The sequence below is a fragment of the Trachemys scripta genome, chromosome 14 (assembly GCF_013100865.1).
Source record: "Trachemys scripta elegans isolate TJP31775 chromosome 14, CAS_Tse_1.0, whole genome shotgun sequence".
Taxonomy (NCBI): domain Eukaryota; kingdom Metazoa; phylum Chordata; order Testudines; family Emydidae; genus Trachemys; species Trachemys scripta.
In genome coordinates, this window is record NC_048311.1 from 22,414,008 (window position 1) to 22,430,342 (window position 16,335).

Consider the following 16,335-nt stretch of genomic DNA (forward strand, 5'->3'; position numbering starts at 1 on the left):
GGGCAGTTAGGAGCAGGGGTCCCAGGAGGGGGCAGTCAGGGGACAAGGAGCGGGGGGTAGGGGGCTGGGAGTTCTGGGGGGGAGCTGTCAGGGGGCAGGAGTGGGGAGAGGGATCGGAGCAGTCAGGGGACAGGGAGCAGAGGGGTTTAGATGGGTTGGGAGTTCTGGGGGGGCTGTCAGGGGGCAGGAGTGTGGAGAGGGATCGGAGCAGTCAGGGGACAGGGAGCAGAGGGGTTTAGATGGGTTGGGAGTTCTGGGGGGGGCTGTCAGGGGGTGGGGAGTGGTTGGATGGGGCGTGGGAGTCCCAGGGGTCTGTCTGGGGGTGGGGGTGTGGATAAGGGTTGGGGCAGTCAGGGGACAAGAGGCAAGGAGGCTTAGATAGGGAGTGGAGTCCCGGGGGGCAGTTAGGGGCAGGGGTCCCAGGAGGGGGCAGTCAGGGGACAAGGAACGGGGGGAGGGTTGGGGGTTCTGGGGGGGCGGGAAGTGGGAGGGGCAGGGGCGGGGCTAGGGCGGGGCTCCTCCTGTCCTCTTTTTTGCTTGTTGAAATATGGTAACCCTATGTGAGGTCCAGATGCAAAACACAGGATCTGAAACTTTGTAGGTAGCCCATGAATCATTTCGCCTGGAAACTTACAGAAGTTGATCAAGTTGTTACATCTATGCCGAGAGAGAGAATCTCAGTCCTCTCCCTTTCAGCTCTGAACATTGTGTCACGCCTCTTGTAGGTTTCATTCTCTGGGAGTGGAGCTGGAGTTTCATTAACATGGAAAGACCCTTTAGGTAAATGGGTAATAGAGCAAATGAACTGATTTGCAGTTGGGTAAATCCAATGCAGCTACTGGTTTGGGTGCTGTTTAATTTAACCAGAATTCCAGGGGTTTAGCTAAGCTTTGGATGGTATTAAAGGCAATTCTGCAGGAATTAACTGGGCCGAACTAGGCTTAAAAATAGCTTTGCAAGCTTTAGTGGGAGTCCAGGTGGCATTAAGGAAATAGCCATTTATTGAGCAAGAATAAGCTAGTTTCCAGCTGGCCACAGTGCTGTTTTGTCTCCCCTGGAGCATGTGATTTGGACTTGCTTGTCGTTCCAGGACCACCTTTGGAGGGAATTTTCAGTTTGTCTGACATTGAACTGTCACCTTGAGCAGTGAACAAGAGAGCTAACGGAGGTGTAGGGAACCTTGGGTGGTGCTTGCCTTGTGAAGGAGTCAATCCAAGCAATGAATTCTCCTGCTGCACAGATGTTCTCAGCAACTCTGGGAGGGCAGAAGATAAATTCGCCTTAACTGACTGATTCCCATCTGACTTCAGTGACAACAACTTCATAAAGGATGTAAAATTTGTGGGCTACATGCTGCTCTCTCTTCCACCAATGTAAACCAGGAGTACATCTGGGTGGAGTTACTCTTCTGCAATAACATTAGCAGTGTCACTCCAGATTTACACCATGGCAGCTAACAGTGGAATTTGGCCCAATGTGTCCAAGCTACCTCTCTCCCTCTCCCCACCTCCTTTATTTCTTTTTCTGCTTCTCTCTTTTTTCCTTGCCATTCAATAGCTGAAGAGAGGCTGTGCGTGCTAGTGATTGTAACAGAAGAGTAAGAGTCATGATCCCTGAGAGCTATTCCTGGCTCCGCCGCTGACTCTCTGAGTGACCTTGGGCAAGTCCCTTCGCCTGTCTTTGCCCCAAGCCATGTCTACACTACGGACACTACAGAGGCACAGTTACATCAGTGCAGCCGGGCTACAGTAGCGCCATACTGTAGACACTTCCTACACTGATAGAAGGGGTTTAGCTAATCCTCTCCTCCAGGCTGCGGTAGCTAGGCTGAGGGAAGACTTCTTCCGTTGACCTAGCAGCATCTACACCAGGAGTTAGGTCGGCTTAACTACGGTGCTCAGGGATATGAATGTTTCATGCCCCTTAGCAGTGTAGCTAGGTCAATCTAGTTTTAAGTGGTAGACCAGGCCTTAGTTTCCCAAGATGGGCGTAATAATATGAAGTCACATCAGAGGGCTTCTGCAAGGTGAATTAAATAGTTTTGTAAAATGCTTTGAGATCCTGGATAAAAGTTGTTAGATACCTGCAGTGTTGCTGTTGTTGTTATCTTGACAGATTGCCTTTAGGCACTGTGCAAAACCCAACCTTGTCTGGTCTCTTTAAGGCCCTACACGGTAGAGTTGAAAAGATACTATCAGACAGAGAATGAGGATGAAAATCCCTTCATCTGCTCCCAGCCTCGGGAGAATGGAATGCGTTACTGCCGCAGTATCCCGACACGGAGGGAAGAAGGCCTGGAGTGCACCCTGGACTTTTACGCCTATAACGACACCACTAACACCTCCTGCGTCAATTGGAACCAGTATTACACCAACTGTTCTGCTGGGGAGCACAACCCCTTCAAAGGAGCAATCAACTTTGACAACATCGGATATGCATGGATCGCAATATTTCAGGTGAGCGGGCTCCCATTCTCACCCCCACTGAGAGTGAGAGTTTGGAGGTCAGGTCAAATCTACCTTGATCAGTGCTAGGTTCACAAATATCTGCACGATCAGACCTGCTCTCCTATGGCTGTTCCATACACAGAAAGCTCTTGAGCAGTAATGCGAGAGTCCCATCGGCTGCCAGGAAGGCAATTTGATGTCCAGTCTGAAGAAGCCTTCCTCACCTGGGGTGAAATGCACTCCTGTGTAGAAGGTCTATGCACCATTTAAATCCAATTTAAGGGATTAACTGGGATTTAAGAGGTATACAGGCTTTTCTGCAGGTTCTATGCACAGCAGTGAATTTCACCCAAGAGTTTCCTTCCAACTCAGTTTGTGCATCACTTTTCTTTGCATCATCAGCTCTTGGAACCCTGGAAGCCTCATTGCCATAAGGCTTTTTAACATGAGGTATGTTTCCAATTACCACTTTGAGTGGCATTAAATAAGCAGGTTAACAAATGGTGTATGAACCTTTGTAAGAACAATGAGTCCAGCCCACTAGTCTATACTATGCTCATCCCAGACTGAAACATACCAGTGTATTTGAGACAGAGAGCAACTTACCACTTTAAGCAAGTATCTGGCCCAAGAGGTAGGAGGAAAAGGCCATTTCCAGCTGCGGTGAGAGCGTACAGTGTTACATTGGCTTACGTCCTTCTCCTCAGTGAGACTCTATTTTAGAGCTGCACAACTTGGGTGAGCAAATGCTGCTCCATTGAGGTTAATTGGAAAGTTTGCCGCTGACTTTAAGGGAGCAGGATTTTGCCCTCCGAGCTATGGTACGTGGCCTTGGTGCAGTGCAGATTGTCCCTGACCAGTGCGAAGGGCATCCGTGCTGTTCCTCCTGTGCTTCATATTAAAGCTTAGGCCAATGGAGGTGTTGACTGGTGGGCTGATTGTTCTTTCTCCTGCCTCTCTCAGGTCATCACGCTGGAGGGCTGGGTGGACATCATGTACTTCGTCATGGATGCTCACTCCTTCTACAATTTCATCTACTTCATCCTTCTGATCATCGTGAGTGATCTCTCAGCCCACCCAGTGGGTCGCACGCCTTTCGCTCAGGCGTACGGGGAAGGACGTAGTCGTGTGAATGGGCAGAGGAGTGGGCAGGAAGGGTGTGGGATATAGCACTTCATCCAGGCTGGGAGAGGTGGTAACCAACTCGTTGGAGGACATGCAGATGAGTTTTACGTACATTGAAACAACCCCATTTCTCCTTGTTAAAGGGGTGAAATATGTTGCGCAGGGGGTGAATTTCTGCTGTAGTTGTACATCTAGCTGTATTTTGCTGGAGACATGAATGGAAGTAAGTATATGTTCCCCTGTTCTACACTGGGTCCCCCTCCTCCTGTTCGGTGATACATCACCCTCCTCATCCTTCTTCCTGCTTTGCAATAGACTCCTCCTCTTTCCCTTTTTATTTAAAAAAAATGTAAATGAAACAGTACATGAATTTCGTGCCGCTGTAAGGTGTCGGCCTGCTCGAACTCCTTGGGTACATGGAGCCTGTCCAAGGCTCCACCCACAAGAAAACACCGTTGCGTCTACTTTGCTGAAAAATGTCAGACAGATGGTCCTGGAGGCTGGAGCCCTCAGTGCAGCACATATGCTCAGTTGTTAGTTCAGCCTCAATCCCAGCCTGCTGAGGCCCATGTCTCTGGAGACTGCTCAGACTGCCAGCTGGGATGGCTTCTGTGTTGTGGCCTCCTGTCCTGTGAGGCATGGACTAAGACCACCAAAATCACTGCACGTTGGCCACAAAACACCATTGTGCTCATTCGTAGTCGTTACCAACCAGTCCTGGGTTTGAACCGGTGACCTGGAAGTTAAAGTCTGTTTAGTCTATCACTAGTTCTCCAAGTGTTTCTGTTCCTAATTAGTGATCGTTCTTCCTGTTCTGCAACAGCTCCTTGTGCTCTGTGCATCCCAAAGGCAATGCAGAGCAAGGCATTGGTAGCCTGTGCTGTTGTGGATTCCGAGGGACTGGGGAGAAGGCAAGACTGAGAAGTCATTGGTTGCTCTTTTGAATCCAGGTGGAATAGTGCCCATGATCTATACAACACAGAATCTAATGAAACCCAAGTTTGGAATAAAATATCAAATCCTTGGCTGCAGACAGCTGATGCTCTTGAGTAACAATATCCCCATAAATCCGGTTAACAAAGATTTCACAAGCCACCCACACACTGCCAGAAGAAAAAGCCTCCTATCAAAAGGGCTCAGTGCTTTCATTCTAATGCAGCTAATTGTGATAATTACAAGCAGTGTCTGCTGAGACATAAAACAAAATACAAAGCCAAACCAAAGAGGACCTCAGATATGTAAAAAAAAAAAAAAAAAAAAGCAAGCAAAGTCTCTTAGTCAAAATAAACGTTCCCTCCTCTTTGATATATGACGTCACCCGTGGAGACCTGGCGTGGGAGGCACCACAGTGGGGATTCTGAGAGGCTGTCTCCTGCATGCCCCTGCAGGGCAGACAGGACAGGGGGCCGCCCGCCCTGTGAGTGAGTCAGTGTGAGATCTCTACTCTTTGCTGAAATATTAGCCCTTGCCTATGGTGTGTCGGTGTCAGATGTGTCCAGCCTCCACTGCTCGGACATGTTCACACACGCCCACATCCATGGCCATCTCAGCCCCACTTTTTGTGTCCTGCCACTGGCTGCCACCACCTCCTCCCCACTGAGCAGAAACTGCTTCTATTCTCACCTTTAAGCTCCTCCTCTGTATGGCCCTGCCTCACCTTGCGAATGTAAGTCCTTCTTGCACGTCCATCCCATCATTTGCTCTGTCAATGACGCCAACCTCCATCGCCTGCTTTTCCCACAAGCACCGTCACACTGTCTCCTGTCCCCTCCCTTACGCTGGGGGAAAAACTCCCCCAGCAGATTTCACAAAGCTGCCACTTCATCTTCTTTCAGATCCCTGCTTAAAACCCATCTCTGCTGTGATGCCTGCAAACCACCATGGTCTGTCTTTGGCTAAACTAGTGACCATGTGTGATTCCTGAGATCGCCCTTACGACTAACACACACGCATATTGCTTTTTATTCACCCGTCCACAATATCCTATCTTAGATTTTGAGCAGCCTGGGGCAGAGACAAGCTGTGTTATTTGTTTGTTCAGTGTCTAGAAGAGCTGTGTGAACAACTGACTGCTTGGTTCAGTGGCCAAACCGAAAAACCAGGGGGAAAACATTATTCTAGTTGACCCAGAATAAAACTTTTCAATTTTTGTAGAGAAATGTAAATGTAGAAAAAAATGTTTTGTGTCAAGTAAAACCCATTTGGTTCAACTCAAAATGAAATCTTTTGTTTTCAAAGGGTTTTAACTTTTTATACTTTTTTTTTCCAAAATAAAATTGAAGCAGATTTGAAATGCAAGTCATTTTGAATAGAAAAATCAAAATGTTTTGTTTCAACTATTTTTTTTCCAGCCAAAACCATTCAGCAAATTCGGCACAACTTTGCAAAATGTTTTGGTAGACCCAAATGTGCATTTATTTATTTATTTATTGGTGGGGGAGGGGGGGAACCTATTGTCTGAAAAATGTTGGCCAGCTCTATTGACTAGAACAATGGGTTCTGATCCCTGTTTGGGGTCCTTTGTTTCCATTGTGGTAGCAGCTATCAATAGTCATCACACACATACCCCGCCACCCTCTCTCTTGGACTGATGGCATCTTCTGTTCTCCTTTAGGTGGGCTCCTTCTTCATGATCAACCTCTGCTTAGTGGTCATCGCCACCCAGTTCTCTGAGACTAAGCAGCGAGAGAGCCAGCTGATGAAAGAGCAGCGGGTCCGTTACCTATCCAATGCCAGCACGCTGGCCAGTTTTTCGGAGCCGGGTAGCTGCTATGATGAACTTCTCAAATATCTGGTTTACGTTGCCCGTAAGGCCAGCAAACAGGTGGTCAAAGGCTATAGAGAGGCAGGGTTCAAAATGGGTCTCCTCTCCAGCCCGAGGAATAAGAGTGGGGCCGAGAGGCAGCCATGCAAACATCGGCAGAGGAAAAGGTCATCAGTGCACCATCTGATTCACCATCACCACCACCACCACCACCACTACCACCTGAGTAATGGGAACCTGCGGGCACCACGCGCCAGCCCTGAGATCAGCGATGTGGAAACCAGCTCACTCCACAATGGCACCAACAGGCTCATGCTCCCTCCCACAACATCTAATCCCCATGCTGCCCCCAACGCTGCTGCCAGCAACACAGAGTCCGTGCACAGCATCTACCATGCAGATTGCCACTTTGAGCCCATCCACTGCAGGTCATCCCTCCCTCAGCCTGGCTTGAGTTTACCAAGCCCAGAGGGGCTCCCCAAGAATGTGGTTGGCAGGAAGGTCTATCCCACCGTACACCCAAGCACCTCCCCTGAGATGCTGAAAGAGAAAAATGTAGCAGATTCTACAGTGAACCCTGGAGCCAGCACGCTAACCAACCTTAATATCCCTCCTGGGCCGTACAGCACCATGCACAAGGTCCTGGAAACCCAGAGTACTGGTGAGTGCTGGAGCTGGGGGTCAGCCTTTGGTTGCATTCCAGAAATAAGACCTAAGTCCTAATTCTTTTTTCTTTCCGCTGAATCTTTCCAGGATTCTTTTCAGTCCACAGTACAGATACGGGAGCTGGCTTTCCAGGTAAGGCCAAGTCAGGATCTTCCCGCCCACAAAATGCATCCCGAGTTCAGAGCCTGAGTGGAAGTCTCTGCTTCCCAGCTTTGCGCCAGCAAAGACCTAGGGCAATGGAGTATCAGGAAATCTCTGTTTTTTGTAAGAATCTGTCTTGCCTGGCTCTTCTCCCCAGACCCATTGACCACCTCAAATCACAGCATTTTCCCAGACTAGAGCTGGGCCCAAGGCGCAAAGTGCAGATCTGGATCTCAACTTGCCCAAAGCGCAGGGGTGTTCTGGCCCATCTTTAGGCAAAACACTGCCCTCAGTGCAGGCTGTACCGCCCACTCTTTGGCGTTCGGTTTGGGTTTGGATAGCTGTCTCTCTAGGTGCTTATATTGCTCCCCATTACTGTAGTATCTGAGTGCCTCACAGATTGGAAAGACTTGATCCTCATAACGCGGCCGTGAGTATGGTTATCCCCATTTTACAGAGAGGGAACCGAGGCTCAGAGAGATTCCAGGCCTGATTTTTCAGAGCTTCTGATCACCTACAACTCGAATTCAAGGCAATGACAACTGCCGAGGCTCAGCATGTTTGAAAATCAGGCCCTAAGTGACTTGTTCAGAATCTTGCCAGAAGTCTGCGGCAGAGCCAGAAACTGAACCGAGGTCTCCTGAATCCCAGGCTAAGACCGTCTCTGTACGACACTCCTTCCCCCTTTACATCCTGAGGTTTGGGAACATAGTCAAATCTTGTTCAAACTCTCTCAGCCTCTTGGGGCTGGAAGTCCTTCTAGGCGACGCTTTCTGGCATGTCCACTTTGTATCACAGTAAAAAAAAAAACAATGGCCTTTCGCTCTGTTTTAACCTTTCCAGTTCACCCTCCTGACTGGAACTTTGTGTGTGAAGTGGACACGATTTTCCAGCCATTCCAGAACCCGACAAGCAATTTGAATTGGGCTCTGAAAATGGGCAAAGGTTTTGGGGCGAGGGCGGGAGAGGTTGGTTTTTATTTCACCTAACCTGGATGGTGATATTGTGGCTTTGTCAGGCATGCACTTGCAGATGTACCCTCCCATTCCGCTTGCAGGCAGCTCTGATAGGAGCATATCCTGCCTGTACTGTCAAGCGAAGGAACCCTCTGTCAGCTGGGAGCTGCCCTTGTGAGGAACGATTTGAGAATCATATGTTTAGGGGGAAGCTGGTAATTCTGAAGTATCAGCAAACAGCAGGAGTATGAAAGTAGCTCTCTGGCTGACTCACTGTCTCTAATTACAATGCCTAACGCTCCAGATTCTGGAGGAGCTGATTACTTTCTGTTAGCCCTAATCGCCAAAGGTGGTAATGATGAGGTGGTAAGGAGAATAATGAGGTGGTAAGGATCCCTTGGCTGGTGAATATGTCTCACTGTGGGCAGCAGAAAACCACTTAGTATATAAAGGGAAGATACTTGGAGTTATAATGTTTCTGCATGACCCTCTTTAACCTGTTTGGGACATGCAGTATAAGGGTTGGGGGAATCTAAGCAACTGGGGTTTATAAGAGAATAATTCCTGACATAGGGAGATGCTCAGAACAGGTATCAGGCCTTGTTATTTATTTATTTGCTGTAATGCCCGCTATGCGCTTTCTAAACACTTCCAAAGGACAGTTCCTGATCTGGATCCTACCGCCACAGATCAAGGATAAGAAAAGGAGAGTGGGTAGAGATGAGCGAATAACAGGTTTTTTTTGGTTTCCTGGCGATTCTGAAAAATCAATACAAAATTTCATTGTGGGTCCCATCAAAAACAAAATATTTCAACAGTTTTGGTGAACCAAAACGTTTAAAAAAAAGTTTGTTTTATTGTGTGTCAAACTAAATGTTTCATTCTCCCCACAATGAAATGTTTAATTTCAAAAGGGGGAACTATGCAAAAATGAGGGGGTTAGTTAAACAGAAATTAAAAGGTACAGTGACTAAAGTGAAATCCCTGCAAGCTGCATGGGCGCTTTTTAAAGACACCATAATAGAGGCCCAACTTCAATGTGTACACCAAATTAAGAAACACAGTAAAAGAACTAAAAAAGAGCCACCATGGCTTAACAACCATGTAAAAGAAGCAGTGAGAGATAAAAAGACTTCCTTTAAAAAGTGGAAGTCAAATCCTAGTGAGGCAAATAGAAAGGAGCATAAACACTGCCAAATTAAGTGCAAGAATGTAATAAGAAAAGCCAAAGAGGAGTTTGAAGAACGGCTAGCCAAAAACTCCAAAGGTAATAACAAAATGTTTTTTAAGTACATCAGAAGCAGGAAGCCTGCTAAACAACCAGTGGGGCCCCTGGACGATCGAGATACAAAAGGAGCGCTTAAAGACGATAAAGTCATTGCGGAGAAACTAAATGGATTCTTTGCTTCAGTCTTCACGGCTGAGGATGTTAGGGAGATTCCCAAACCCGGGCTGGCTTTTGTAGGTGACAAATCTGAGGAACTGTCACGGATTGAAGTGTCACGAGAGGAGGTTTTGGAATTAATTGATAAACTTAACATTAACAAGTCAGCGGGACCAGATGGCATTCACCCAAGAGTTCTGAAAGAACTCAAATGTGACGTTGCGGAACTGTTAATTAAGGTTTGTAACCTGTCCTTTAAATCAGCTTCTGTACCCAATGACTGGAAGTTAGCTAATGTAATGCCAATATTTAAAAAGGGCTCTAGAGGTGATCCCAGCAATTACAGACCGGTAAGTCTAACGTCAGTACCAGGCAAATTAGTCGAAACAATAGTTAAGAATAAAATTGTCCGACACATAGAAAAACATAAACTGTTGAGCAATAGTCAACATGGTTTCTGTAAAGGGAAATCGTGTCTTACTAATCTATTAGAATTCTTTGAAGGGGTCAACAAACATGTGGACAAGGGGGATCCAGTGGACATAGTGTACTTAGATTTCCAGAAAGCCTTTGACAAGGTCCCTCACCAAAGGCTCTTATGTAAATTAAGCTGCCATGGGATAAAAGGGAAGGTCCTTTCATGGATTGAGAACTGGTTAAAAGACAGGGAACAAAGGGTAGGAATTAATGGTAAATTCTCAGAATGGAAGGGGTAACTAGTGGTGTTCCCCAAGGGTCAGTCCTTGGACCAATCCTATTCAACTTATTCATAAATGATCTGGAAAAAGGGGTAAACAGTGAGGTGGCAAAGTTTGCAGATGATACTAAACTGCTAAAGATAGTTAAGACCAAAGCAGACTGTGAAGAACTTCAGAAAGATCTCACAAAACTAAGTGATTGGGCAACAAAATGGCAAATGAAATTTAATGTGGATAAATGTAAAGTAATGCACATTGGAAAAAATAACCCCAACTATACATACAATACGATGGGGGCTAATTTAGCTACAACAAGTCAGGAAAAAGATCTTGGAGTCATCGTGGATAGTTCTCTGAAGATGTCCACGCAGTGTGCAGAGGCGGTCAAAAAAGCAAACCGGATGTTAGGAATCATTAAAAAGGGGATAGAGAATAAGACTGAGAATATATTATTGCCCTTATATAAATCGATGGTACGCTCTCATCTCGAATACTGCGTACAGATGAGGTCTCCTCATCTCAAAAAAGATATACTGGCACTAGAAAAGGTTCAGAAAAGGGCAACTAAAATGATTAAGGGTTTGGAACGGGTCCCATATGAGGAGAGATTAAAGAGGCTAGGACTTTTCAGCTTGGAAAAGAGGAGACTAAGGGGGATATGATAGAGGTATATAAAATCATGAGTGATGTGGAGAAAGTGGATAAGGAAAAGTTATTTACTTATTCCCTTAATACAAGAACTAGGGGTCATCAAATGAAATTAATAGGCAGCAGGTTTAAAACAAATAAAAGGAAGTTCTTCACACAGCGCACAGTCAACTTGTGGAACTCCTTACCTGAGAAGGTTGTGAAGGCTAGGACTATAACAGGGTTTAAAAGAGAACTGGATAAATTCATGGTTAAGTCCATTAATGGCTATTAGCCAGGATGGGTAAGGAATGGTGTCCCTAGCCTCTGTCTGTCAGAGGGTGGAGATGGATGGCAGGAGAGAGATCACTTGATCATTGCCTGTTAGGTTCACTCCCTCTGGGGCACCTGGCAATGGCCACTGTCGGTAGACAGGATACTGGGCTAGATGGACCTTTGGTCTGACCCAGTACGGCCTTTCTTATGTTCTTATGTTTCGTTTCAATTCCATGCCCAGTTTGGGCTTTTTTACAATAAATGTGAAGAAAATTTCAAACTGAAAAGACCAAATGTTTCAACATTTTTGGAATTTTTGTTGTTGTTTTTTGACTCAAACAACTGGGCAAAACTGACACGGATTCGTGAAATGTTCCGGTGTCACTGATTTTGCATGTTTTGGCCGACAGATGTGGGTGGAAATGGGAATTAATAATATTGTTAGCGAGAAAGCAGAGTGGCGCTGGGATCTGGAAGAAGCTCTGAGCTTTTATGGATGCGTAGGGTGCTGGCTTGTCCCCAGCCCACAAAGGACCCCTTGCCACACCCAGAGTCTCTTTTCCAGGCAGTTTTATTTCTCAAATATAGGCAAAAACCCCACAAACACAACTCCTCCGCCCAGCCCTATAGCTCCCAGGGGAGTTTCCCCTTTGCCTCTCTCAATTCCTCCTGCTTTAGGGCCTATGGCAGGATTCTCCTGTGCTCTGTTCACTGAGCACTGCCTCCCAGGGCTCTCTCTCTGGAGACCCTTTCCCCCCAGCAGGTTCCCACTGCTCCCCTCCCAGGGGACAACAGCAGCCACTCCCAGGGAACTTCCTGCTGCTCCTGCTCCCACTACCCAGGTCTCCTGTCTGGCCTGTCTCCCTGGTCTCAGGTAGTATGCAGTGAGCGCTCTCTGCCCCTTTTCGGACTAACTCTCAGCCTGACTCACCTTCTCTGATAGCCCACCTGGGGATCAGCTGACTAGCCACAGCTGCCCTGGCCTTTTCCCTCTTAAAAGGCCAGTGCTGTGACAAGGAGCAAGAGACTATAACTTCTGTCGGGCCTTCATGCAGGCTTAGGGACCAAGCAGACTCCTGTTAGCCTGTATAAGGAGGAGCTAGACAGAGTGAGTCACATGGTAATAAAATGAATGAGTTCCCTTCATTTGAACCCTTAGCTTCCCTGATCCAGGGAACAGACTCCCCTTACCTCGGCTTATTTGTGTTTTAGGTGCCTGTCAAAGTTCTTGCAAGATTTCTAGCCAGTGTGGGAAACTGGACAGTGGTTCCTGCAACCCAGACAGCTGCCCCTACTGCATCAAGACTCTGGCTCGTGACCTGGAGCTCACGGACAATGAGACGGCGGACTCGGACAGCGAGGGGGTGTATGAATTCACCCAGGACGCCCACTACAGCGACCAGAGGGACCCTCAGCGAGGGAAAACCAGGGGCAGGAAAACCAGCCAAATCCTGGCTTTCTGGAAAGTGGTTTGTGAGACGTTCCAGAAGATCGTGGACAGCAAGTACTTTGGCCGGGGGATCATGATTGCCATTCTGATCAACACCCTCAGCATGGGGATTGAGTACCACGAGCAGGTGAGCGGGGCCCATTCTGTGTTGTACAGAGGCTAGCTAGACACTCCCTGGAGGGAAAGGGCTCAGCATGGAGACTTCATTAGCACAGTCTTCTCCTGCTCTCATAGCCTTGCAGAAGGGATTTTTTTTTTTTTTACCATGAGCCGCGTGATTAGCCTTGACCCCTGCTTAGTTGCTTGCCAGGCCTGGCTATGTTTTTACCAATTGCTGTTCAATGGTGCTTCCTTTTTGCGTTAGTGAGTGTTGGAGCCCTGATTTGGTGAGGGGCATAGGGAGCCTTTTGCCTCTGTGTTGCTGGTTTTGAATTCAGCCCAGGCTGGTGGACATAAAAGCTGACCCCATGTGATGGCTGTTTGGGGGCCTACATGAAATGAAGCTGATGGGAATTAGGCCATGTCCCAGTGAGCAGGTGTCCTCATTGAAAAAAACCCAAACCAATCCCCAAACCAGCACCCAATAATGCTCTTGTTGGCTGTCTCAGTAAGAGGCTGTGTATTTCATGGGCCACGGAGGCTGAACTACCTCCTATCCTTAGTGGTGGCTTCTCCCGGTCAGACCCATTGGCAAGACAGTATGGCAAATCTCAGTCTGCTTCTGCTGTAACTGGACTGTGCCTGCAGAGAGAACTCCGGGGCCTGTCGATCTGGCACCATTCATCTGTGCTTATCACGTTAGGTCTGGTACGCATATTGTCCCAATCTAATGCTTACTCCTAAACCTCTGCACTGATCAGGCCTGGTAGCGCTCCATTCCCATGGTGAATCTCTGCTTTGTGGGTAACTTCCACACAGGCATTGTAGCCCTGCGAGTCAGTGGCAGCTCCTCCTACCGAAAACCTCCCTAGGACATTCAGAACCGCTTGGAAGGAAAGGGCAAGAGGCTTGTGGCCTGACTCTCATTTACAGTCAATATAAAGGGGCCTTACTGAAAGTGAACAACAGGCCCTTGGATTTGGGGATTTTAGTCCTCTTGCAGCATGCTCCACTTCCTTTTTTTAGATCATGACTTGGGCTCTTCCTCCATAGTGATGGAGGATCCGTACTACAGTATCTCACAGCAGTTTGGTGGCCTCAACCAACCTTCCTGGTGGATACATCACAAAAAACCCAGGGATGCGTCCAAGCCATAAAGTTCCAGTGCAGACGTCCCCCAAAGTCTGGAGTGCTTGGATTTGGGGCTTTGGATCAGGCCCATCCCAACTAGTACCCCTTGCTGGCAATCTCAACCAAGAGGCCAAAGGCTGAGCTAACTGGAGGTGCTCCCACTGGCAGGGCCATGCGCTGATGCTTGCATTGCTTGTGCTGTTCCTGTCCAGGGAACTAGCAGAGAGTCTCAGTTTTAGTCTAGCGTGGCAATCCCAGCAATGTTGCCCAGGGCCAACAGACTTTGGGGTTCACGCAGCAAGGGTCAGTGCCACTGCAGGCATGAAAGAAGGTTTTATTCCCACTCCCCTAGAGAGGTCGGCTCATAACGAATGCTCCTGTCTCTCCAATGGATGCTGTGGCAACTATCCTGTGAATCCAAAGTAGATTAATTTTGGAATCTCTAACCCATTGTCTCATACACCCTAGTCCCTGAGGGCAAGAGGCTTCTGTCCATGATACACATATCTAGTCCCCATAGCTAGTCTTTAAGAGGAGAAGATGCTGCCATGTTCTTCTCCTCTGGTACACTGAGGTCCCAGCTTTCAAAGGGATCTTCACTCAGTCTCTGGTTTTTCACCCCAAGTGATGTAGCTGCAAACAATGTAATGCCTAGTTTGGTGGGTGCATTGTATGTCACGTAGACATCTAAGCACCTGATATCACCTCTTCTGAAAATTGGACCCTGATTGTATTACCCAGGGGCATGTGCACACAGCCCAGGCCATTGGGTTATTGTGGGTGAGTTCTGTGTTGACTTTTGGTAGAAGAGCTTAGCTGGCTCTGTGCGTATGCCTGGTAAAACCCTTGTTACCGCAAGTCTCTCATTAGACAAGTTGCTGGAGGAATATATGGTAGCCATCAGCCCTCCACTGATACAGGACTGAGAGATGTGTTCTGATAGCGAGGCCCTTTCCATTTATTCCTCTAACCAGTGATGCACAGGAAGTTTCCAGGACATCAGAACTGGGTAGAACAATTCCTGTCCTATGGCCAGTGTTTTCTGGGAACTCCCCGGCACTTTGAGCCTTTATTGTTTACTTTTCTCCTTTTCTGACATGTTTCTTATTTGTATAGTCACTTGCAGTTGGATGCAAAGGCATTTCTTCCACTGTTTATAGCTCCCCGTGTCAGCACGGTAGTTGGAAACTGAGCAGACATAATTCCAGATTCCAGTGTCCTCTTGTGGTATTAACGCATCAGTGACTAAACATTAGGAAGACTCAGACCCACTCAGTGTACTAAATGTGTCCCTTCAAACCAGCACATTCTTTCTGAAGTCTTAATACAATATGGCTGGCTAAGCTTTGTTTTCAGTATGTATTAAATGGAGATGCACTCTGCAGTCCTACAGGTAGGATTAGTCTCATGCTGTTTCACCTTCAATTGGTGACCTACTGGAATATTTCTGTACCGCTGGGAGAGAAAGTGTCTGATGGTGTTGGAAATTCGTCATTCTTTTATTAATATCTGGGGATTGTTTCTTAAAAGCCTGAGGGGAAAAATAAAGAAGAAGATGGAAAGTTCCTATTTCCCATTTTGATAGATGAACATAAGAATGGCCAATGGTCCATCTATCCCAGTATCTTGTCTTCTGACAGTGGCCAATGCCAGGTGCTTCAGAGGGAATGGACAACAAGTAATCATCAAGTGATCCATCCCCTGTTGCCCATTTCCAGCTTCGGGCAAACGGAGGCTAGGGACACCATCCCTGCCCATCCTCTAATAGCCATTGATGGACCTATCCTCCATGAACTTATCTAGTTGTTTTTTGAACCCCATTATAGTCTTGGCTTCACAACATCCTCTGGCAAAGAGTTCTACAGCTTGACTATGCGTTGTGTGAAGAAATACTTCCTTTTGTTTGTTTCAAACCTGCTGCCTATTAATTTCATTTGGTGACCCCTAGTTCTTGTGTTATGAGAAGGAATAAATAACACTTCCTTATTTACTTTCTCTGCACCAGTCATGATTTTATAGACCTCTATCATATCCCCCCTTAGTCGTTTCTTTTCCAAGCTGAAAAATCCCAGTCTTATTAATCTCTCATATGGAAGCAGTTCCATACCTCTAATCATTTTTGTTGCCCTCTTTTGAACCTTTTGCAATTAAAGGTAAAGACAGAAATGTTGTCTATATATAAATCTATTATGTTGGTCTTATTCCACTGGAAACAGCTAAGGGCTGATTCACCAAGTTCGGTGCCCATGGTAAGTTGCACCTTTAAAATATGCCCATGCAAGTGCAGTTTTTGTGTGTGCAACGGAATGCCTGCACAAATTTGGCACCCTCCTCTGGAACGTTTCCCTCTCTAAAGCTCTTCCGGTACCTTGAATGCGCAGTTTTATTTTTAGTGCTGCTGGAGATGCTGCTTAATCCAAACAATAGATCCCTCGTCCTGAGGAAAGGAAGAGCCCAGGAAAGCTACTTCTGCTGTAGCAGCACATGCAAAGCTCCTGTAGACTCATCCTCACTGAAACTATGTTGGACCAAAAGCAGCATGGAAATGCCATGTACTCTGAGACCTCATTC

At 47.0% G+C, this 16,335-nt stretch overlaps 1 protein-coding gene across 16 annotated transcripts in view; it reads left to right on the forward strand.

The window, feature by feature from the left end:
* The window catches only part of LOC117887252 (canalicular multispecific organic anion transporter 2-like), a 255,099-nt gene that overhangs the window by 22,707 nt on the left and 216,057 nt on the right, over positions 1 to 16,335 (forward strand). For 14 of the 16 annotated variants that reach the window (XM_034789635.1, XM_034789622.1, XM_034789620.1 and 11 more), the window contains 5 exons: positions 2,165 to 2,456; positions 3,411 to 3,503; positions 6,187 to 6,997; positions 7,090 to 7,134; positions 12,297 to 12,661. In XM_034789635.1, coding sequence (XP_034645526.1) covers positions 2,165 to 2,456; positions 3,411 to 3,503; positions 6,187 to 6,997; positions 7,090 to 7,134; positions 12,297 to 12,661 — 1,606 coding nt within the window. The remainder of the gene's footprint in view (positions 1 to 2,164; positions 2,457 to 3,410; positions 3,504 to 6,186; positions 6,998 to 7,089; positions 7,135 to 12,296; positions 12,662 to 16,335) is intronic. The other 2 variants (XM_034789623.1, XM_034789628.1) reach the window with 1 other exon arrangement.